Source organism: Ailuropoda melanoleuca, chromosome 19 (assembly GCF_002007445.2).
Source record: "Ailuropoda melanoleuca isolate Jingjing chromosome 19, ASM200744v2, whole genome shotgun sequence".
Taxonomy (NCBI): domain Eukaryota; kingdom Metazoa; phylum Chordata; class Mammalia; order Carnivora; family Ursidae; genus Ailuropoda; species Ailuropoda melanoleuca.
Window position 1 is genome coordinate 9,816,425 of NC_048236.1, and position 23,568 is coordinate 9,839,992.

The 23,568-nt window shown below is 43.7% G+C and overlaps 1 protein-coding gene and 1 pseudogene across 1 annotated transcript in view; both read right to left on the reverse strand.

The window, feature by feature from the left end:
• PKHD1 (PKHD1 ciliary IPT domain containing fibrocystin/polyductin) overlaps positions 1-23,568 on the reverse strand; it is a 453,280-nt gene that overhangs the window by 275,387 nt on the left and 154,325 nt on the right. The window contains exon 38 of the mRNA XM_034648265.1: positions 15,169-15,381. Coding sequence (XP_034504156.1) covers positions 15,169-15,381 — 213 coding nt within the window. The remainder of the gene's footprint in view (positions 1-15,168; positions 15,382-23,568) is intronic.
• On the reverse strand, positions 1,326-2,789 carry LOC100483989 (annotated as a pseudogene).

Here is a 23,568-nt window from a genome sequence, read left to right on the forward strand (position 1 = left end):
CATATGAAAAGGATGGAATGAGTGTTACCTCCCTGTCTGGGCACAGTTCCATTATCTGTAAGATGAAAGTAATAATTCCAGTCTTTGCTACTTCACAGAGTTGTTGTGAGACTTAAATGAGAGGGAAGAATGGGAAGCAGCTTTGAAAATTATAAAGTGCCAGGATCTAGGTAAAATCCAATTTTAAGAATTCTGAATATAATGCCCAATTCAATGATACTCTTCCTCCATGACCAGGCTGAAAGCAATACTATTAATAGTACTGCTTTGATGATATATATGGAAGAATTCTCTTTGAAGGAAAAATCACAAGCTCCAGCCCATGTAACATTCCATTTACTTAACAATGTTGAATTTCTTTTGATACTAAAAAATGTAAAAAAATGTCAAGTCAAGACTATTATTAACCATTTGACAAACTAAAAGAAGGTTACCAAGCCTGGAACACTGCAGTGAGGCAGGGCAGAGTAGGAGGGCTGCAAAACAAGGCTGAAGGAGTAGGCAGGGGTTGCATCAGGCAGAACATTGTAACCGTGTTAGAAATCTTGGGACTTTAGATGGGAAAGCACTGGAGAGCTTTGAGCGGCGGTATGATATAAACAGAGGTGTGTTTTTAAAAGATCACCTTGACTCCAAGGTAAACAATGAACTGGAGAGGGACAAAAATGGCAACTAACAGATAAACCAGAAAGCTTAAACAGTAGTCCAGACACAAGTTGGTAGAAGAAGGTGATAGTAATGGGGGTGAAAAGAAGTAAATGAGTTCATGAGTTCTCCAAGAATTAAAATCAGGACTTGGTGATGGACACAATATGGGGAATGATAGAAAAGGAGAAATCAAGAACAGTCTCTAGCTGATGGATTACAGGAAAACAATAAATACCATCCCAGCCTTCTTAGAATCATAATGAAGCAGCTTCATCAAATCAAACTGTAGGCATATGATAACAATGACAATAACTAACATCTACTGAGTGGCTGCTTGATGTTTGTCCTTGCGCTAAGTGCTTTACGTGTTTTAGTTCATTTAAACCACATAACAGCACCAGGAGAAATGTTTTTGTTTTAATTTTATTTGGGGGGCAGGGAATTAGCAGAGCCACCTGGGGCTTTATTTTGGAAAAGACACTTGAATTGGTTTTTAGTTGGGGGCATGGGAAAGAGGGGGTCCCCAGGACAGTAGACTTCCCCCAATGGTAGGATGAGAACTGGGGCTGAGCCATAGGTGGGTTCTCTGTTCCCAGTGCTCCCCCACACAGCTCCTCCCGCAAAGGCTCTATGGCAGTCACAAGAGCAGGGAGGCTGGGAGGGACCACAGTGGTTGCTCACTTGGATAGGACAGCAGGTGACTCAGACACGAGCCTCCCAGCACAGGTCTTGATTTTCTTCACAACCACAGTCTTGAAGGAGCTGCCCTGGCTGGAGGCACTGGAGTCCCTGCCAGAGTCGAAGCTGGACTAGAAGGAGCTCAAGCCAGGGTTGAGGCCAGACTTGTGAGCCTCCCATAGACAGAGCTCAGGCCACCTGAGTAGCTGCTGGTGGTCTTAGCATGGATACTCATGTTCTACCTCCCAGACTCCAGCCAGCTCTCGGCCTCCAGCAGCTTGTGATCTCAATGTCCAGGGCCAGCTTGATGTTCCTGAGCTCCTGGTGCTCACGCAGCTGCCGTGCCAGGTCCTGCTTGGCTCCCTGTGGCGCTGCCTCCAGCTCAGCTCCCTTGGTGTTGGCGTCCTTAACAGCCAGTTCCCCGTGCTGCTCAGCCTCAGCTATGGTGGCCTCCAGGGAAGCCCTCTGGTCTTAGGGGCCCCCAGTCTCAGCCTGATGTTGGCTGATGTTCTGGTTCATCTCAGAAATCCCTATCTTCCTGAGCCAACGGTCAACCCCGTGCTTCCCAGCCAACGTCTGCAGCTCCTTGTACTTGATCTGGTACATGGTCTCGGCCTCAGCCTGGCTGCAGTTGGCGATTTCCTCGTCGCTGGCCTTGACCTCGGCAATGATGCTGTTCAGGTCCACAGAGCTGCTGTTGTCCGTGGACAACACCACAGATGTGTCCAAGACCTGGGACTGCAGCTCACGGATCACTTCATAAGATGCCTTAAGAAACTGATCTCATCGGTCAGCCTTTCTAGGCGTGACTCCAGCTCCACTATGTTCATGTAAATTTCATCCATATCCTTCTTGATGAGGACAAATTCATTATCCGTGTCTACACGCTCTTTGATCTCCTCCTCATGTTTATTCTCGACGTCCCCCACCAGCCCCTGTATGTTGCCAAGTTCCACCTCCAGCTTCAGCTTCTCCTGGGCTACCGTGTGTCTGGCTGCCCCGAGAGTTGTTGATGTAACTCTTGAACATGTGGTCCATGTTGCTCCGAGCAGTTTCCTGCTGCTGCAGGAGGCTCCACTTGGACTCCAGAATTGTGTTCTGCTGCTCCAGGTAATCAACTTGTTGATGAAGGAGGCAAACTTGTTGTTGAGGGTCTTGATCTGCAACTTCTCCTGGGTGTGCACATCCTTGATGTTGGGGTCCATCTCCAGCTTAAGGGGGCTCAGCAGGCTCTGGTTCAATGACACAGCCATGATTCCCCTCATACCCCTGGCCCTGCTCTAGCCCCTGACCACACTCATTCAGATGCCCAGGCCACCCCGGAAGCCACTGCTGCCGCCCACCCAGGAGAAGACGGAGGAGCTGACGCGTGCGCCAGGCACTCTCAGGTAGGAACGGCTACTGAAGGCCCCGGGGCCCGAGGCGGACATCTTGTAGGACTTCTGGGTCACCCAGATGGACATGGTGGAGGCTAGAGCGGAGCCTGGGGTGGAGGAGAGTAGGCTGAACCTGACAGAAGTTCGAGAAGGAGCCAAGAAGCTGCTTCTAGGTCAAAATGTTTTAGAACCATCTCTAGTTTATAGATATAGAAAGTGCAACACTGAGGAATTGACTTTGTCACGTTCCATCAGATCAGTGACAAAGACAGTATTTGAGCCCAAGCAGTATCCTTTCAGAGCCCAAACTCCTGACATTCATCAAGAGGAAGATGAGTGAGTGCGTGAGTCAGGACAAGCTCATCTGGAGAAGGTGCAAAATGTCAGCAAAGATCCTCATGTGCCAGCAGGAGAAAGTAAACTATAGAAATCTTGAAAGGAAGAAATGGATCGTAGAGCTAGCTATTTCCCCTTGGGAAACTATGTGTCAAGACAAGAGGCTTGCTAACTTCCTGGATTATGTGTCAAGAGATGACACGGAGTCAGTTATAGAAAATGGGATCCACTTTAGTGACTGTGACGGTTAACTGTGTATGTCAACCTGACTGGGCTAAGGCCAAAGACAATGGCCAGACATTATCCTGGTGTGTCTGTGAAGATGTTTCTAGATGATATTAACATCTGAATCCATGGACTAAGTAAAGCTGACTGCCCTCCCTAATGAGGGTGGGCCTCATCCAATCCATCAAAGACCCAAAGAGAACGAATAGTACAAAAAGGCTAAGTGAGAGGGAACCCCTGCCCAACTGCTGAGCTGAGACATTGGTCTTTCCAGCCTTGAGATTTGTACTGAAACTCTGGTCTTCTTGGGTTTCAAACCTGCTGGCTTTCGGACTGCAACTTACAGCATTTGTTCTCCTAGTTCTCAGGCCTTTGGACTCAAACTAGAACCTATATGTATACATTAGCTCTCCTGGGTCTCCAGCGTGGCTGACTTTGGATCTTGGGACTTCTCAGCCTCTGTAATCACGTGAGCCAATTCCTTATAATAAAACTTATTATAATCCACAACATTAGGGTTCTCAGGATAAATAGAACTAATATGAACTATCTATCTATCTGTTTATCTATCTATCTATCTATCTATCCATTTTAACTGTTGAGAGGATGAAGTAGTGAAAATAGTACCTAAGGCCTTAAATTTCCTATCTAAATCCTTATGGTTCCAAAGTTTTTCTTTGAATTTCTTTATAACGTTATTCAAGAATAAGTCACAGCATTAGTCAGCATTCTCCAAATAAATAGAACCAATATGATATATGTATCTATGAAAAAAATTTGGAACTATAGGGGTTTACATAGGAAATTTAAGTCCTTAGGTATTATTTTCAGTACCTCATTTTTTCAACAGTTGGGATTTTAGAAGGAAGCAGCTCACAGTTTTAAAAAAGTCTATTGTTCTAAGATGAAAAATACCGTTCCAACTTATCTTCGTGTGGTCTAAATATTCTACTATAGTACTAACACTTAGAACACATCGATGCCTCTGCTTTTGCTAAGAAATAATAATTTTCGTAGTAGCTAAGAGACACCCAGAGCTCTTCCCTGCCTGCCCCTTCAGACCCCCAAAGAGGTTGCTATCGATCAATCATTTCTAGGTTATACATGGCCTAGTCCTAGGGAATGGAAAATTCACCAGGCCAAACAAAGGGGAGCCTCTGCTTTTACCCTCTTCTCCCTCACAGGGATAGGGAAAAGGGTTCAGGAGGCAGCTCCTTCCAATCTTCCCCTACTCTAGAAAAGCCTAAAGTAGATAGGCCAGGCATGCTCTCTCCTGAGCACTGAGGTAAGTCTGCTCTCTTCTCTTCTTCAACTCACTGGCTACACTATCTTATATGGCCTTAGGAGTAAAGAAGGAAAGCAAGCTTTTTGCCCATCGTCTTCTAGCTTAGTCAAGAAGAATTAGTCATATGATAACTCATTGCTCACTAGAGGTTCTCTTTTTGGCTTGAACCAAGTCCTAACACAGTTGAGCCTTGAACAACATGGGTTTGAACTGCACGGATTGGCTTAGATGCAGAATTTTTACACCGCAGGACTGGAAATGTATTTTCTCTTTTATGATTTTCAGAATAACATTTTCTTTTCTCTATCTGCCTATATTGTAAGAACAGAGTGTATAATATATATAATGTACAAACTGTGTGTTAATTGACTGTTTATGTTATTGGTAAGGCTTCCTTCCAGTCAACAGTAGGCTATTACTAGCTAAGTTTTGGGGGGAGTCAAAAGTTATACACAGATTTTCAACTGTGCAAGGGATCAGTGCCACTAACCCCCATATTGTTCAAGGGCCAACTATACTCAGGATTGATGCCTTTGCTGGTCATTGCCTTTCATATACATATTTACACAAAAAAGTGGCCAATCTAAATCAAGATATGTGTGGTCCTAGATCCCCTAACTGAAAACTACCTTAAAATCAACCTCATTCTTTCACTAACAATTTCTAGGCATAATCAAATCTAGAAACTATCACAATGCTATTATATACTCCTTAATTCTGAATTTTCTATTAATTGTGTTTCTATCAACTGTGGCTTTGATTTTGCTTAGTGAAGTGACTGGTTTGTTGGGGTTTTTTTCCTAGCCAAACTAAACAAATTGGAATTAGTTTACCATCCGGTAAAATCTTCATAATTTGCAATTTCAAATTAGTAAAAGTAGTAAAAATGTTAGATTGTCAAATGTTTAAAAGGTAGACAAGCCATTGTTTTTACCTGTCCATTCTCTTATTCTGGTTAGATAACACATCTCTAAAGTTAATAAACTATCCTCTCTCCACCTCAGACAATGTTGTTCTGGGGTGTCGTCCACACACTTGCTCCCTCTTGGCCAAAAGAATACCACTTCCCTGGTCATAGTAGCAGTTTTAGTGATAGGCTTCTAGCCCAAACAGGGCCAAAGTTAACCCTGAGGTTTTTGCTCAAGCTTTTCATTCAGTCATTCACACAACTTATATTTCTTAAAGCCTTCTATGAGTCCAGGCACTGTTGCAGGCAATAGAGATATTATAAATGAATAAAAACAAAAAACAAAACAAAACCAGCAAACTCCCTGCCATCATGATGTATACATTCTACTAAGGAAGACTCCAGAATAAGTACGAAAAGATGATAAATAAACAGTATATAATACCTTACTGTTAAAAGCTAAGGGTGAAAAACAGAAGGAGAGATGTGAATGTCGATGGAGGGAAATGCTGAAATTTGCTCAGGGGTCAAATAGCCATTGGAAAACAGTCCCTCTTTTATCTGTTGCTGCACAGACCTGTTTCTATCTCCAGGAGAGGAGAGCTTGATTGAAAATGACACCAACTTGGAGTGCCTGGGTGGCTCAGTCACTGAAGTGCCCAACCCTCAGTTTTAGCTCAGGTCACAATCTCAGGGGCTTGAGATAGAGCCCGGCACTGGGTGTGGAGCCTGCTTAAGATTCTCTCTCGCCGTCTTCTTCTCCCCCCTCCCCTGCTCATGAGCACATGCTCTTTCTCTCTCTCTCTCTCTCTCTCTCTCTCAAGAAAAAGGAAAAAGAAAAAAGAAAAAGAAAAAGGGAGGGAGGGAGGGAAGGAAGGAAGGAAGGAAGGAAGGAAGGAAGGAAGGAAGGAAGGAAGGAAACGAAAGAAAGAAAGAAAGAAAGAAAGAAAGAAAGAAAGAAAGAAAGAAAGAAAGAGAAAAGGAAGGAAGGAAGAAATGGAGAGGGAGGTGGAGGGAGGGAAGGAGGAAGGAAGGGGGGAAAGAAGAAAATGAAGCCAACTCAAAGGAAAGCAGAGCCTCGTGTTGCAGTGAAACAAAGTCCTAATGACTACATTGGAGCACCTGGACTCAGCTGTGCCTCAAGTTTTGTTTTTCGGGGTTTTTTCCCCAGTTATATGAGGCAATAAATACCCTTATTTTTTTCTGAATTGGGTTTTCTGTCACTTGCAACCAAAAAAGATCTGACTAATGCCAACACTTACAGGTATATATAGAAACTTAAAGTATCTTACAATGCGTTTCTAAGTGGGGTTCCTGCTGTACTTGGATTATTGAATAGCTAGAACTCATTTCTAATTAGCAGTATGCATTTACATGTAAACACCTAAAATCCTAAAGACCTTAAAAACAGCAGGTTCACTTTAACGTGTTTAAACAAGTTCTTTAAAGCGTGGTTTATACTCTTAATTTAAGAAACTCTTTCGTATAGACTGTTCCAAGGTCGCTGTTGTCCAAATCAAGGAATTACAGATTCTAAGTTATCTCAGTTAAAAAAATCAATTAGATTTTACCCGAAATATTTGTGCCATTGTACATAGGATAGTTGTATTTTGGACTTTTCTGAAGCATGACACGGAATAGAGAAAATTATCACCTGACCTTCCTTTGGCGGTATCGGTTATATTTTGAGACATGTATGTAGTTGAAGACCGACCCTCATCTGCTCTAAATGGAGAACCAGTCATCCATCACTGGCCATCCTACCACGCTGACGGTTCCAAGCTAACTTGACCGCATAATGATGATCTGCCACACGTACCAGGTGACCAGAACCCCAGGGCTGTACTGAAGCTTGTTTGAATTTAAGATTATAGAAGGCAAAGAATAGGTGTTAAATTTTCCCCATCCATCTTCCTTCATCTCTCCCCTCAATTTGATCTTACTTCCTTCCCATCCCTATATCAAAATGAATCACCACAAAACACATACATACACACATAAACAAAAACACAAATATCAAAGGTTGCTTTCCCTTTCAACCCAATATCCCTTGCGGCACTCTTTCATATGGGTGCAAATGTAGCAAATTCTGAAGCAGGACTTCTGCTCCCCCAAACCAACCAAGAGGGCCCAAGCAGGAAGCTAAGAGATGATAAAGACCTGACACTGTAAGTGAGCCATGAAACTTAGGGAGCAGACATTTCCTTGGGGCTTACAAAAAGGAACTAATCTAACGCTGTCATCTGAGGCATCCCTGGACAGACCCCACCTCAGGCGCTATGAGCAACAAAAAGAGGACATTCAAAGGAATTCTCAGAAATGGGAGTGAGTCATCAGCCTGGGTAAACAGGCCGTGGCCTTTTCCTCTCCTTCCCATAGAGGGAAGTCTGAAGGTACTTTTCTCCACTTACAGAAAAAGGGCTTCAAAAGTACCAGGCACAGGGTTGCCAGCAACTTTCCCCAGGTTGGATGTCTGCACATGCAGCACGTTTGCCGGGCTGCCCGTGCCTATCTGAATAGCAGAAGGGATAATAAGAGAAAGAGAGCTGAGCAGGGAAAGGGGTGGTGCGTGAAACAACTTTGGTGTGCAAAGATTGGTAACTTTCTTCTGATCAAGTGGACTCTGGGGAAGGTAGTTTGCTGTGAGCCAGTATTCTGGTACCCCACCCAAAATGGGCCCTAAGGTGGTATCTAAGGGCACTGCAGACCCGGGACTGGGGCGGGGCCTCCATGCTGGAAAACAGTGGGAAGGTCTCCTACAAGGTTCCAATGATCTTGTAAAAAATCTTTGGAGAGAAAATCAACAGTCGACCAGTATTATCCAGAGAGGCAGCCACACCTAACAGAGGATACAAGCACACAGTTCAGTAAAACCTGCAGTAAGCCTTCTTGCCTCACCCCTTCCACCTGTCCTAGCACCAAAAAAATACGAGTAAAAAGGATGGACGTTAAAGCAAAGGAGCAGGACAATTCCCTGCCACTCCAAATGTCTCAGGCCAGAGCCTTGAGAAGGAGAAAGGCGCATTACATGAAAAGGAGACTGAAGTTTTAAAGTGGATGAGTTGGAACTGACCTTTTAAAATATCTTAAATCAACTAGAAAGCTTTGGTGCCCAAGTTGGTGTTGTTAAAGGAAAGGGAAAATAAGGTCCATCGGAATATGGATTAAGATGGTGATTAGAGGTAAATAAAGTCTGTTCCGAGTCAGATTTCTGTCTAGAAGGTTCAAGTCTCTCAAACATCCCTAAAAAACTACCTCTTCCATTTGCAAAGACCTATGGCCAATTTACACATCACACCAGCTCCAGATTCCCACGAGATCTCAGGTAATAGTTGGCGGTAAAAAGTGCTAGGGGAAGACAAAGAAACTCTTCAACATTGTGAAAATCCAAGATCCTTGAAAAGGAGGAAGAAAAACCGTAGCATTTACAGTAGTCCCCCCTTGTCTGCAGGGGATACATTCCGAGACCACCAGTGGATGCCTGAAACCACGGATAGTTCTAAATGCTATGTAGCCTATGTTTTTTCCTATGCATCTATACCTATGATAAAGTTGAATTGATAAATTAGGCACGATAAGAGATTAACAATAATAACTAATAATAAAATAGGACAATCAGAATAATACACTGCAATGAAAGTTATGTGACTGTGGTCCCTCTCTCTCTCAAAATATCTCACTGTACTGTACTCACCCTTTTCTCCTTCTTGTGATGATGTGAGATGGTAACATGCTACATGGTGAGATGGTAACATGCTACGTGATGAGATGAAGTGAGGTGAATGGCGTAGACCTTGTGAAGTATCATTAGGCTACTATTGGCCTTTTGAGGATATGACAGAAGTGTGATCATCTGCTTCCAGAGCTCTTTTCTTTGGTGGTGGAAAACCGGAGTCCACATGAAACAAGAAAATGCAGTGGCCATAGAGATGCAACCAGTATGGAGCAGGATTAAGTGAAGCCATGCATACATGGACAGAGATGCAGACGTGAGTGGCCGTGAGTGAGTCCTGGCAGGATGGGGGTCCGGGAGGCAGTCGTCCTGGAAGCCCCGTGGTCTTCCAGTCCACCTCGCGCTTGACTGAGAACTCATAAATCCTTTGTTCTAAGATTGTTTGCCCTGGGTTTCTGTCCCTGAAAATCAAGCATTTTAAGAGGAGTAAAGCTACCCACAAAAATGCCATGCCACTACGATGGTTTATAGGAATGAGAGACAAGAACGTGAAGACTCATGGTCTCGAAGAAATAGGTAACAGGAGGGGGCAAGAGGAGATGTGCTGGGTGTAGAGGAGGCCGAACCGGAAGTGGCTAGCCAGGTGACAAAAGAGCAGAGATCTGAAAACCTATTGTTGGAGGAACCGTTCTAAGATGAAATAGGCTCTGGAAAGTCTCACCCTACAGCAAAGAGCAGACGGTAGGAAAAGTCCCCGAGCTCCACCAGTGCTGGGGAAAGAAGGATCAGACAGAGAGGAGTGCTGAACTTCTCAAAAGGATCGACACACCACAGCTGAAAGGATAGCTATAAGAGCTGTTTTAACTACTATTTTAGCAACAGAACTCCTTCTTCCAATGAAATATTACTTTGAACGTGAATAGAGAGATAAGCGATGGATTACTTGAGCAATTTAAACCTTTGTTGCTTGGCCCCCAAACACTTCGTGGTCTGAGGAGCCCCTGAAGCTCCTCCAGGAAACATCTGGATTTTGTGGAGGAGATGAAAGCCAGGAACACACTCCTGTTTGCGTGTCTACTCCATGCACCCGGTACCATGCTTCAAGACAGCCCGATGCCCTTTAGCAGCTAAAATAGTGCCCGTGACACCATACTTCTAAAAAGCATGGAATTTAAATAAAGATACTCGGTGCTTTCAGAAGGAAAACAAATCGTATCTAAACTTGCCTGTTTAGACTAGTTTTTTTCCTTATTTGTTCCTACCAAATCCTTAAGTTCCTAACAATCGCCCTAGTGTTTTCCTCAACCACGATCCCACATACCAGCTTTGCTCAGAAACTTCCATGTATATTTAATGCCAGTATCTTGTAATTTCTTGAAAAGGACAAAGACAGAAGTCCATTCAAGGCCACAAGACTGCTTTTTCTCCTAAGAAACTGTCAGCCGAATTTCTCAGGGAGGAACTGGAAATGAAGTGAGAGACATTGATAAATTTCCCTTCTGAACAATCAATAAAAGCCCCACCGTCCTGTTCAGACTCCCACTGTGGAAGCAAGGCCCGTAATTACATTGTCAAAAATTCAAGTTGCCCAGGTTGACAGCAACCCCCTTGAAAAGTGACAAGTGATTGGCACTTGGTTTGGGGTAGTGAACCTGGTTTGGCAGACAGAGTGGGGAAAGAAAAAGGCACAAGTGAGATTTCCTTATTGACTACAACCAGCCAGACCCCAGACTGCCCCTCTGGAGGCGTCCTGAGACCCTCAAGTCTCATTTAAAATCCCGGTGAGCAGCTGACAGGATCTCCTAGACAATCTGAACCCCATCAGAGATACCGAACTGAACGACCCTGCCCCAATCCACTCCCAAACCCCGAGAAAGAAAAAGATGGTGTTGTGTGTGTGTGTGTGTGTGTGTACAAGTGTGTGACAGTTTTCCTACATTAAAAGAAAAACATGAAATGTGCTTTCAACTCCATCGTTCCCCATGACAGTGGAACAGGAAAGCCTGTTTGCTTAGCGATATGAATCCAGGAGAGAAATCAGCTGGAGCAGAAGGGTTCCAGGGGGTGGCAATGAAGAAGGAGATGGGGGGTGGGGGGTGGGAAAGCCATAGTCCTAACTTGCAGACCATTTGTGTGATTCTCCATGACCTGAGCTAGAGTTAAATTAGTACCCATCAGTCGGTCCTGTCACTGTTGGACGTGAGAGATAAAATGCCTCCAAAAGGCCTCGTTGCTGGGCAGTGCTCTGCTTCTGGCTATTCTGGGGCCCATGCAAATGGTTTCCAGAAGACTGTCTTGTAACCACACCCAGGAATGGTGGTTTTCCACTGCTGGGAAGCAGCTGCACCACCAGAGATTATAATCAAAAGGTGTTCAATGGGAGGTGGGAACAGAATAGAAGATGCTGGGAATGTTGCTACAACCTCTCTCTTGCTCTGATTAGAAGAGGTAGACAAGGAAATTAATAAGGAGAAAAATCTCTAGGCAGGGATGGCCTCATGCCAGATTTTGAGATTGAAGCCCCTCTCGCTCTCCCTGCTAAAAGAAAACACTAGATAACTGGCACTGGGTCCTCACTGCTTTGTGGGGGGGGTGGAAAATATAATAAAAATAGCTGTAAGTAACCTGTAACCCTGCTTGAGCGTCAGTGTGTGCCAAATACTTTGGAGAAGTTCACAGCAGTAAATCTACAAGGTGGGGATCATGTTTTCCTGGTTTTATGGAGCTTCATTTGCCCAAGGTCATAGGTGATTAGTGCCAGAACTGGACAGAGTTCTGATTCCAAAACTATTAACCACTAAAAACATCATTTCTCCAAGATTAGTCAGCGAGCCACATGAATCAGATCACCCATTGAAATGCACATTTCTAGGCCCACTCGGGCCCACTGAGTCAGACTGTGGGGGTAAGGCCTAGAAACCTGGATTTAAAAAAAAATCTGGAGAAGAGTCTTCTGTGCATTAGGTGGTGAATATCCCTACATCATGCCAGGAAGCTGAGTGAACACTGGGTCATTAGGGACTTAGGGGACAAAGCAGTGAATCAAGATGCTCACTGTTTTGCATACTTGACAACAAAAGAAAATTAGTCTTTCCCTAAAGTCCCAGTGTCACCAGACACACGTCTGGCCCTGAGAAAAGGCCAGCAAAATTACGTAATGATTTTAGCCATGCTATATACCGTTGCCAGAGGGGAATCTGAGACCTCAGGTGTGCAGGAGACAGGGAGGGAAGAGGGGGGAGGGGACTGATGAGCCTCAGGCCCGGAGGGGGGTTGATTTTCTGATAGACACTGAGGGAAGGGAACCCTCACTCGGTGACTGTGCTCTTTCCCACACAGTGTTTTCTTCAAATGAATGAGAGGTGGCGTCATCATTTCAGAGAGGAAAAGAGCCTGCTTTTGCAAGTGTTCGCCATGCAGGCTCTGTGTTTCTCCAGAGATCCTAGTTACTCCCGTTACTGGCAGTGCTTTGGGCAAAAGGGTAAAACAGTTGCTGTGGACAACCTAATCCTGGGAATGGAGGAAGCAGGAGAAAGAGAAGGCGAGGAGGAAGGAAGGGAGGGAGAGGTGTCTGCACTCTCAATATCCAGGAACGTCACAAGACTAAAGCCGCAACATTGTTTTGTAACTTTTTGAATTCTCAAAACATATTAGAAGTCTCTACTTGGCTTTGGTTGCCCTGTAATGATTGATTATAAGCAATGGCACTAAGGATTTTCTTAACTTGACAATCGTTTAAACACAAAGGCTGAGGAGCATAGGGTACCTTGAAAATGCAGGCACGTAAAGGTTTATTTGTGAACTGTTTTGCTGATCCTTCAAAATAGAACACGAGCATGAGAAGGGTTGGAATAAAAGAATTAGGAGTCTTCACCCTTCTTCAGGTGTATTTCCATTTCTAGCAAGAGTTGAGCATCTCCATTGTATAGGACAGCGGCTCTCAAATCAGAGGACCGCTGTTAAGCTTCAGGGCCCTTCAGATGGTCTATAGCAAATATTGATCTGTGCCCTCTTGCAGATGTCCGGCTGTTTCTTCAGTGGTAAACAGCAAGGAGCATATTGGGTTGTTAGCCTAAGTAGCTGCTGGACTGTAGCAAATATTTGAAGACCACGGCTGATGTCCGAATAGATAGAAACCCTCATGATGCTGGACCACAACATCAGTATAAATTCTTGCTGAAGAACACAGGAGAAAAGAGTCCACCATAAAGCGGAACATAAGAATCAATATTGTAGGCATTTTGAATTTCTGTCCGGATAGTTATCGGATTTTTTAAGCCTTACCAAATACATCCCCTGTGGGTAGCAGTCTGGCTGGTCCAAAGTCAACAGTTAATAAATGCTTGATGAAAAGATTTCCCTTCCTCTCATAGGAAGCCCAAAGAGGCAAAAGACTGCATTTCAGTGAACTATGATTGAGGCCCATAGATTATACTCGTCCCCCCTTATCCATGGTTTCAGTCACACATGGTCAACTGCAGTCTGGAAACAGATGCTCCTCCTTCTGGCATGGTCAGAAGGTCACTAGTAGCCTAACACTATGTCACAAGGCCTACGTCATTCTCCTCATTTCATCCCATCGTGGAGGCATTTTCTCATCTCACCTGATTCCAAGAAGGGTGAGAGACCACATTCATATAACTTTCACTGCCATCTATTGTTATAATTGTTTTTATTATTAGCTATTGTTGTTAATCTCTTACTGAGCCTAATTTACAAATTAAACTTTATCATAGGAATGTATGTATAGGAGAAAACTGAGTGTGTGTGTGTATATATATATATATATATTTGGTACCATCCGTGGTTTCAGGGAGCCACTGGGGGTTTTAGAACACATTCTCCCACAGATAAGGGATGGCTACTGTATCATAGACAGAGCCTTGGCAGAGCAAAATGGCAGACCCTTCAGCATAGCTACCTGCCCACGTCTAGAGTAAATAATCTATGACAGGTAGTGGGGTTTAGGTTGTCATGCCAATACAGAAATGCCAATGTCAATGACATCAAGTTTTCTGGGGATTGGGCCACCAACTGGAGCCTCCATTTTGATTTCCCTTTGACTCATGCTATTGTAACCAAAAGTATGTAAGTATCCACTGAAAGATACTTAAAGCTCATCACTTATACTTACACATTCTCCAGTTGATACCAAGGATTCTCCTGGCACACTTAAAATTTCCTGAATTCCAAGGAAAATAAAAATGTCCATTTTGCAAAAGAGGACTAAAGGATCAGAAGACAAATGAAACTGCAGCAGAAACACATGTAGCCTAATTCCTGTTTATTTTCCCCCCAGAAATCCATAAGCACCCAACCCCTCTGTGACACGATTCTAAGTAGAACTCTAAACGAAACCTGCTCCCAGGAGGGAGACAGCCATGACCAAAACAAAATAAAGCTGTCTCTATTTGACTTGTGATGCCATCAATGTAAATGGCCCATCAGTCAGTTTGCACTACACTATGCTGCAGTTAACCAATCTCAGTGGTTTAGGTAGACAAAGATCATTCCCCATTCACATTCAGGACAGCAGTAGGTGGGCTGCAGCTCCGCCCCCACTGTCCTCATTCAGGTTCCCAAGCTGAAGGAACCACCCCTACTTTGGACAGGCTATTCTCCAACAGAAGGAAAAGGACAAATGGACAAGGCAGGGTAACAGCTCTTAAAACTTCTACTTGGCCATGCAGTCTATCATTTCCACTCACGTTCCTTGACCAAAGCAAGTCCGTGGCTGACCCCCACCCCCATGTCCCAGTGGGACAGGGAAGTATGTCCACCCAGTGGGAGGCACTGAAAGTCAGCTGGCACTCAGTGGAGGCATATAACCTTCTTACAGGAAGAAGAGCACATAATCGGGAACCAAATATACTCTGTCTGCCACAGGGACCATAACTAATATTTCTTATTTAAGGAAATAGTGCCCATGCTGTAATTAACTTTGTTGCTTCAACAACTAACAGCCAGGGTGTTACCAATTGCCCCATCACCAGTACATTGTCTAGACACCTCATCTCTTCTGGTCAACTGTCTCACTCACCATGCAGGGAAAGAGTTCCATTCCTCACAGCCAGGAACTTGACACCATATGGAAAGAAGGGGGTAGAGTGGGAACTCCCGTAGAGTTTGATCCCGGCTTTGCCTTGGAAGGGCTTGTCCTCAGATCCAATCCGGAGCTCTCCACCATCAGAAATGAGGATGGAGTGTACCCTAAGCTCAATGGGTCCTGGTTCGACGAAAATCAGCTTGCCTCCTAAGGACCAAAGAGAAGATTGTCAGTCCCAGGGAGGATAAGGTCCACCTCCTTTTGACAGTTCCAATGTCTGATGAAAGCCTCTGCATTTATATACTTTTGCTACAATTTAGACTTATTTTATCTTGCCCTCTCTTCTAGAAGCACAGTAGAATCTGGATTGGATGGACCCCCAAAGATAGAAGCACTATACTAAGCCAGATTATCACTATTCACTATCACCATTCACTGCGTCTTTATTTATGTTACTCTTCATGGGAATATCCTAAATGCCCAGCAATTTAGGACTGGTTAAATAACAGAGGAGAAGGTCATCATTTCAGCCATTGAGCACCAGACAAAAGCAGCATATAATTAAGTTTAGAAATGCTAAGAAACAAGTGAATGAGAAAAAGGAATAGAAGGAAATATGCCAAAAGTACAAGAATTACGGTAAAAGGAATGTAATTAGGACTACCAGCATGGTATTTGCAGCACTTAAGCTGGCCAACATCCATTTTACTTTACTTTTGATAAGAGACCCAAGTTTCCTTAAGATATCGGCTCTGCGTCACTGAATATGGTTGAGTGGGACTGTCAATCACAGTATCCCATCCTACCATAGCCTAAGCCATGTACCCAGGCTTCAAATGAAAATTTGGAACAAGAGGGAATAGAAGACTGGAAATGTTTAGAGTTTAGTAATTCCAGTGGTGGCATCTAAATGAGCCTGAGAAGAGTTCTTGTTTCTGAGGCCCCCCACCCCGACTTGCGAATCCCCTTCAAAATGCCCTGATCCCCTGATCGCTATCACTTCCACACCTGATTTTCCAGACTTCCCCATCAATTCTGTAAGTGACCCAACATATTCTTAATAAATTTCCTTTTGTAAAAGAAAGTTGGTTTCTTTATTTGCAATCAAATAACCTTAACTGATACAGATATGTTTCCTCTAATACCCAAATTTTCTATAACATAGGAATATTATTTTATAATAAAATTATATTGTGAGGATAAATACTTAAGACATTAAAATATACTTTTACCTTTATAACACTTTACTTTAAAAGGGTTTAGAATATTTGTATTTCATGCAGAATTTTCCCTGTAACGCCAAAATAATTAAAGCAGCCCATGTAAACGACAACTCTAACCTGAATGAGTTACTAAATCTCCCTCCCTTCTGTATGTGGTTTGCAACAGTACTGGATGTGACTCTTCTATCCTGTAACAAAGTGGTTAGAGTTGTGACTTCATACTGAAAAAGCCAGAGGTCATCTTTTTTTTTTTTTAAGATTTTATTTATTTATTTGACAGAGAGAGAGACAGCTAGTGAGAGAGGGAACACAAGCAGGGGGAGTGGGAGAGGAAGAAGTAGGCTCATAGCAGAGGAGCCTGACGTGGGGCTTGAACGCATAACGCCGGGATCACGCCCTGAACCGAAGGCAGATGCTTAACCGCTGTGCCACCCAGGCACCCCAAGAGGTCATCTTTTCCACACCCTACAACAACATCCCATCCCGGTCAGAGTAAAAGTCGAAGTCCTGATACTGGGATCCAAAAGGCCCTTCATGATTCACCACCCACCTCCAATACCCCCACAACATCATCTTGTAAGACTCATGCCTTCCCATCAGCAACAGTCCCAGTATGTTGACATGGATTCGACCCCTGAAAGAGTTCTCTCCTTGCAGCCACTATTTAGAACAATGTACCCCACATGGGTATCCAGTTTCTCCCTCAATAAAATATGCATAGTAAGAGTTCTTCCCTCAAAGAATTATGATGAGATTTCTTGAAGTGATGCTTGTATATCCCTGGTCTCGGGTCTGACACCTATGAGACACTTAATGCAGTGGTGGCAGTGGCTACCGTCACATTCATCTTCTGCACGGCCCCCACTGTTGCCATTACTACTCATTTAGACAGTCCCTCCAACCCTCAAGCACTACTGGACCATATCCTTCCAATGACTCACCATTGGCAGGCCCAACATGGAACAGCATCACGCGCTCAGGTAAACTATCTGAGAAGCAAAAAACTCTCCTTTGATCTATAGGCTTGATGCTGGAGCAGCAGCACATGGTTTCCAGACTTCCAAAGGACTTGCTGGCGATTTTGACTTTAATTTTCCCTTCCACTGTCATTACAATGACATGAATAATCACTAGAAATGCAATGATAATCCTTAATCCTGCTGCAAATGAGAGGGAAGAAATGTGACCTGTTTCCTAAAACTTCATTCCCAGCCACATGTCATTAATGTCCCAACCAATTCTCTTCAACTGGAAGAATCCACTGCCGTGGATTTGCATGGCATGTCTCCTCTCTTACAGTCAGGAAATCTGAACTGACCTTGATGGTCAGTGGTGGAAACAGAGGGCAGAGTGTCTACCAGCCTCTAAAGGACCCTCAATAAATCCCATAAAATGGCTAGGCCTCCGATTACCCAGTTTCCAAATCTGTCCTACTCCGTGCCGGGGGATGGTCTGTTTTCTCATCACGTGCTTGCAGAACAGAACCATGCGTTCACTGAGACTCCTTCCAGCTCTAGAACATTGGACGTCTACATCTTCCAGAACAGAACCATGCGTTCACTGAGACTCCTTCCAGCTCTAGAACATTGGACGTCTACATCTTCCGGAACAGAACCATGCATTCACTGAGACTCCTTTCAGCTCTAGAACATTGGACGTCTACATCTTCCAGAACAGAACCATGCATTCACTGAGACTCCTTCCAGCTCTAGAACATTGGACGTCTACATCTTCCAGAACAGAACCATGCATTCACTAAGACTCCTTCCAGCTCTAGAACACTGGACGTCTACATCTTCAAGAATGCACTTGGGTGTGCCAATACTGATGGAGACATGGAGCTCATGTTCTCCTGACACCACCCATGCTGTAGTGGACTTTGAATTTCACTTAGGAAAAGTATCCCATACACAATCAGAAGTCCAAATAATACTACAGGGAAAACAAGGGTGCTAATACTTATTAAGCACCCATCCTATGTCAAAATCTTTAGACATGTTGTAGGAAATGACTGTCAAAACAAGCCTTTGAGGTCGATATCATACTCCATATTTTGCAGACCAGAGAGCGGGCTGGGAGAGGGGGTTTGTCTCAGCCCAGAATAAGCTGAGCAAGCATTCAAGCCCAGGACCACCTGCCAGAAGAGCTCATATTCTATCCACTTCTGCAAACCCTCCCACATTGCTTTTTATTAATTAGAATTATCATAGTTACATTTAAGAAAAAACATGTGTTAGTCTAAGTTAAGTTTGCCTGTGGCTTGTTTATATATGATTTATTTTCACTTTGTTAATGCAGATATACTTTGCCTCATTCCAAACAGGATTTGAGGCAGATTACAAGGATTAGTGGGTGAATTTATAAACCTGGTCTTTGTTCCTTGTCACATCAAGCAAACTACTAAACACACTAAAACAAATTGGTAGAAATTTAAAAACGTCATTTACTGATGGGAACTAATAATGACGCTAATGAAAGGAGAAATCTCAGCCCAAAGAACATGAATGATTTGTGTTGGCAAGAGTACTAAAAACAGGACTAATTAATTAATATATGATAACCATTATTCCCGGCTAAAAAGCCTTCCCTCCTTCCTTATCAGTGGCAAGGATAAGGAAATCTAGGTAAATTACGAAGAGAGTTTGATGAGGAATTCAGCTCTTTTTAATTGAAATAATTAAAAGTGATAACCAAAATGAAAGCTTCTTAGTGTGAAGGCATGTAAGGTTTATATTCAAGCTAGCCCTGCGCCGAGGCCCCAAGTGTTGTATCCTCACACTTTATTAGCTTAAAACAAATATCCAGTGGGCTGCTGTGGAGTGTAGTGGCTTCATAGGGGAGCGCAGAGGGAGGACTTTATTCTTCCACTTTATAGAGCTTGACCACATTTCTGCATGCTGAAATAAAGCACAGGGCTGAAAGCAGTCTGTGACCGTGACCCTTTAATTGCTTGTTATGATTGTTCATGAAAGCCGAGGCTGGCCCACAAGTGACCTTGGGTAATTTTATAAAAATCAATCAACCATCATGATTGTTACTTCCCCTCTAAAATAAATAAATGAACACAACTTTTTTACATGTAATCACTTCTTTCCATTAAACATCCCTTTTATTTCTTTTAAAGGGAAGTCAAAGAGACTTTTAACAGCTAGCTAATGTTTGCAAAGGACATCAAAACCTGCTTTTGGCTAACCCTACAATTAGCCATCCTCTGTAATAACCACAAAATGATTTGTTGTATGTGTTTTGAGAAGAAAAAAAAAAAAAAACACTGTTCTAGCTATTTTCCCCCTCATGGTAAAAATTTAGAATATAAATATTTTACTGCACAGTAAGACTCTGAAAGAGCCAGCTATACCTTCTATCTTCAATTCTTTCCCTCCCTTTCCTTAAGCCCACCCCAGCTGGACCTTTGCCTGACAAGTCTATCAGAACCGGGCCTGTTAAGGTCACAATGGCAACCACATCACTGAATTCAAGTTCACAATGGCAACCACATCGCTCTGTTCTCACCTGTCCTGAGTGGCCAGCCCTATCTGACACACTCGGTTACTCCTTCTTTCTTGAAACTCCTTCCCCTCCCTTGCCAGGGCTGCTTTTCCTCCCCCTCCCCCCAGCAAGCCTCCCCTCCCAGCCTCCTCTACCTGATTTCTCCCCATTGTCCCAACTACTGGCACTTGGAGCATCTCCACCACTTTTCCTATCATTCTATGTACCATGTGTCAGTTGTCTCACCTTGTCCTCAGGTTTTAAACACATCACAGGCTAATTGCTGATGACTCCTAAATTTCTATCTCCAAGGCCCATCTCTGCTCTCCACTCAAACTAATTCACCCAGCGACCACTCAACATCTCTACGTAGATGTCTCACAGGCTCCTCAATTTAGCTCATCCAGAAAAAGAACTCCACGCCTTGACCCACGACTCATCCCAAAATCCTTGCCAAGGAACGCAAATGGCAACACCATTCTTCCAGGTGCTCAAACTGAAAATCCTCGGGTCAACATTTCACTCACAGCCAATTCTCCAGGAAATTTTGTGCCTTCTTCCTTCAGACAATCCCCATGATCCAACCACTTCTCACCACTTCCACGTCTAGCCCTCAGGTCTAAGTCACTCTCATCTCAGCCCTGGATGATTGTAACAGCCTCTCAACCCATCCCAGGGTCTACTCTCAAAACAGCACCCAGTGTGATTCTTTTCTTTTATGTGAACCTAGGTTATCATGTCACCTCTCTGGTCAGCATCTCCAATGGCTCCCACCACACTCAGAGTCAAAGCCTACTAAACCCTACAGGGTTGGTTCTCTCTGGCCCAGTCCCTCATTCTGCTCTGCCTCAGGCTCGTAGTCCTCCTGCTGCACTGATTTTCCTGCTCCCCCTGCCTCACAGCCTTTTCCTCACTGTGTGCAAACCCCCCAACCACCACCAAATTAGATCTCCACCTTTCCTGCTGCATTTTTCTCCATGCTGCTCAGCAAATCTCACAAAAACTATAATCTGCTCACTTGACTACTTTCTTCAAAGAAACAAATGTCACCAGAGCAAGAATTTTGGTCTTTTTCATTCACAGCCATAGCCCCTGTGCCTAAAACAGTGCCTGGCATATGGGGGACATGGCAAGTGGTCACTAAATACTGGTTGAATAAGGAAGAGTTGAATTTATAGAAGGGAATGAGGTCTCCCATGGAGAGTGAGAGCAGAAGAGAGGTAAGAGAAACAAACTGTTAAATATTATTATTTTAAAACTAGCGTAAGGTGAGAAAGTAGCAAGATTCTCAGGTGTGGGTCAAAGAATTAGGTGAATTAGAACATTTGGAAGGTCGCAGCAACATAAGCTCTGGGAAGAACTTTAAGAAGTGTGAAGGTGGTGGATGAAGATGTCATTATGTCATGTATAGGAGGCTCGGGGGAGAAAGGGTGCAGAGCAGGAATGCACTTGTTTAGGTGAATGGCAGGTGATAAAATGAACCCAGGGAGAGTGACTCCAGGGTTAAGCAGGGGGAAAGCCAGAGGTGAATGGAGGCAAGACTCAGGCAGGCATCTGAGGACCTCAATTAACTAGATCAATCTACAACTCAAACTAGATCATTCCTTGCTCAAAGCTTGAACTACCTGAATTTTTATATGTAAATTATCCAGTTTACTTATTTATATTGATTAACCTCCAGTCAGCTTTTTGTGTCAACCCCAAATAATTCCTTAAAATGTTTAGCAGCCTGTATCTGGTTACCTTTCCAGTTGTTATGCAGTCAAATAGATGGGGAAGCTTGTGGAATTTCCTTTCCCTGGAGAATTATAGATGACTATCTATTCAGGATGGACAGACCCCCCCCTCAGCCTCGGTAAGAAGGGCTGGCACATTGCCGCACCCTACTGTTCCACGTTGCAATGGAGGTAGGCATCAGGAGGAGGTGAGAAAGAGGGGGAAATGGCAGTAATGGGGGAAGGCAGCCACAGCCCAAAGCCTGCGCTGTGTCGGGGATGCACACAGTCTCCTTTGTTGGCAAGATCCGGATTAGGCTTGTGCCGGAGCCATTGGAGCAGAGCCTGGAAGCCTTCGAGGTGGGCTTGTCCCCAGCCAGAAAGGCGGAAAATCAATTTGGCTGGCAAACGAGAGCCCCCAAGAGCTCAGTGCACGCTCCATAATCCTATCCACTAGCAGCTCAGGAAATAGATGCCTGAGCCCTCACATATTCATGGGGGTTGTGAGGCATAAATCAGGCTTTAAGGATTGGGGGCAAAAGGAACGGACTCTCCGGCTGGCTACTAATTAATCAAGCACAGAACACCTAAACCTAGCAACCTGGGAGCGAGCCCCACACACAGCAGCACAGGCAGCTGCTGCTGCTTTTCCTGATTTTTTTTTTTCATTTCAATTAAAATAGATATCGAATGAAATTTTCCCCTTTAGCTGATGCTGCTTACGCATCCCCCTGTTCTTCCTTTAATTAAAAAACATGCTTATTGCAATACTTGCCAGAATCACTTTAACGGTATTTTAATTGTAATGTCTCTGCCTGATTAAAAAAAGAAAATATGAACTAGAAAGTGTGGGCAAAAAGGTTCTCAGGATGCAGGAAAAGAATCACCCACCTCCCCGAAATGGATACCACGTACTAATTCCTTCATTAGCCGGGCACTCCCGTCAAATGGGCAATGTAGAGGGGGAAGAAACAGATGTGAAATAAAATCACCGACTCAGAGCCACAAACAATAGCAGTCAGGAGAAATCATTTTCAGCAGCTCCGACTTCCCTGGCAGGACAGAGAACTACATCTAACAAAAAAACCGCCATGCTCAGGATTGGCCCATGCAGTGTAACCAGCCAAGTTTTCACTGTGCTTTGCAAAGGGTCACATAGTCTTTGGGAAAAGAGTAGCAGGGCTAGGTTAATAGGCTTCCAGTCCTGACAATTCTATATGGCTCCCTTTATTGTTTTAGGCTAGTAGTTCTCAAACTTGAGCGTGCATCTAAATCCCCCTGGAGGTCTTAAAACAGAGATTGGTGGGCCTCCTACCCAAAGTAGGTCTGCTGTGGGGCCCCAAAATTTGCATTTCTCACAAGTTTCCAGGTAATGCTGTCGCTGCTGATTGAGGACCACACTTTGAGTACCACTACTCTAGGTCAATTAAGCGATTGCTCTAGGTGTCCCTAGTCTTGTGCTGTTCGCTATCAGCTAAAGTAGGTGGAGAAATACAAGGCTGGGATTGCAGATTAATTCACTTCTGTTTTGCTGCTATTTCCCAGCCTTTCTGCTAGGTGTTGAAAGAAAAAATGTGAAAAGTACAGTCTCTCCTGCCACAAGGTCAAGGTGAGGTTTAATTGCTCCAGGAGAATAAAAATACCCTGGTTTTAGTGCATTGGCCAACTTTACAGACAATTGAGAAAGAAGATAAAGATTGTGAGTCAGCTTTTACTTTTTCTATGAAACATAAAACTCATTAAATAAACTTTATAAATTGATGACTATATTAATTACAACATTTAAACCTAGTTGTGGAAAAGAAACTGTATAGAAATATTTAAAGGAACCGAAACACAGATACAAATAAATACCTTTGGTCATTACAGCTACTATTATCAATTATTACTTAACTAAACCTTGGTTCCTTTTTTTTTTTAAGATTTTTATTTATTTATTTGACATAGAGAGAGAGAGAGAGAGGGAC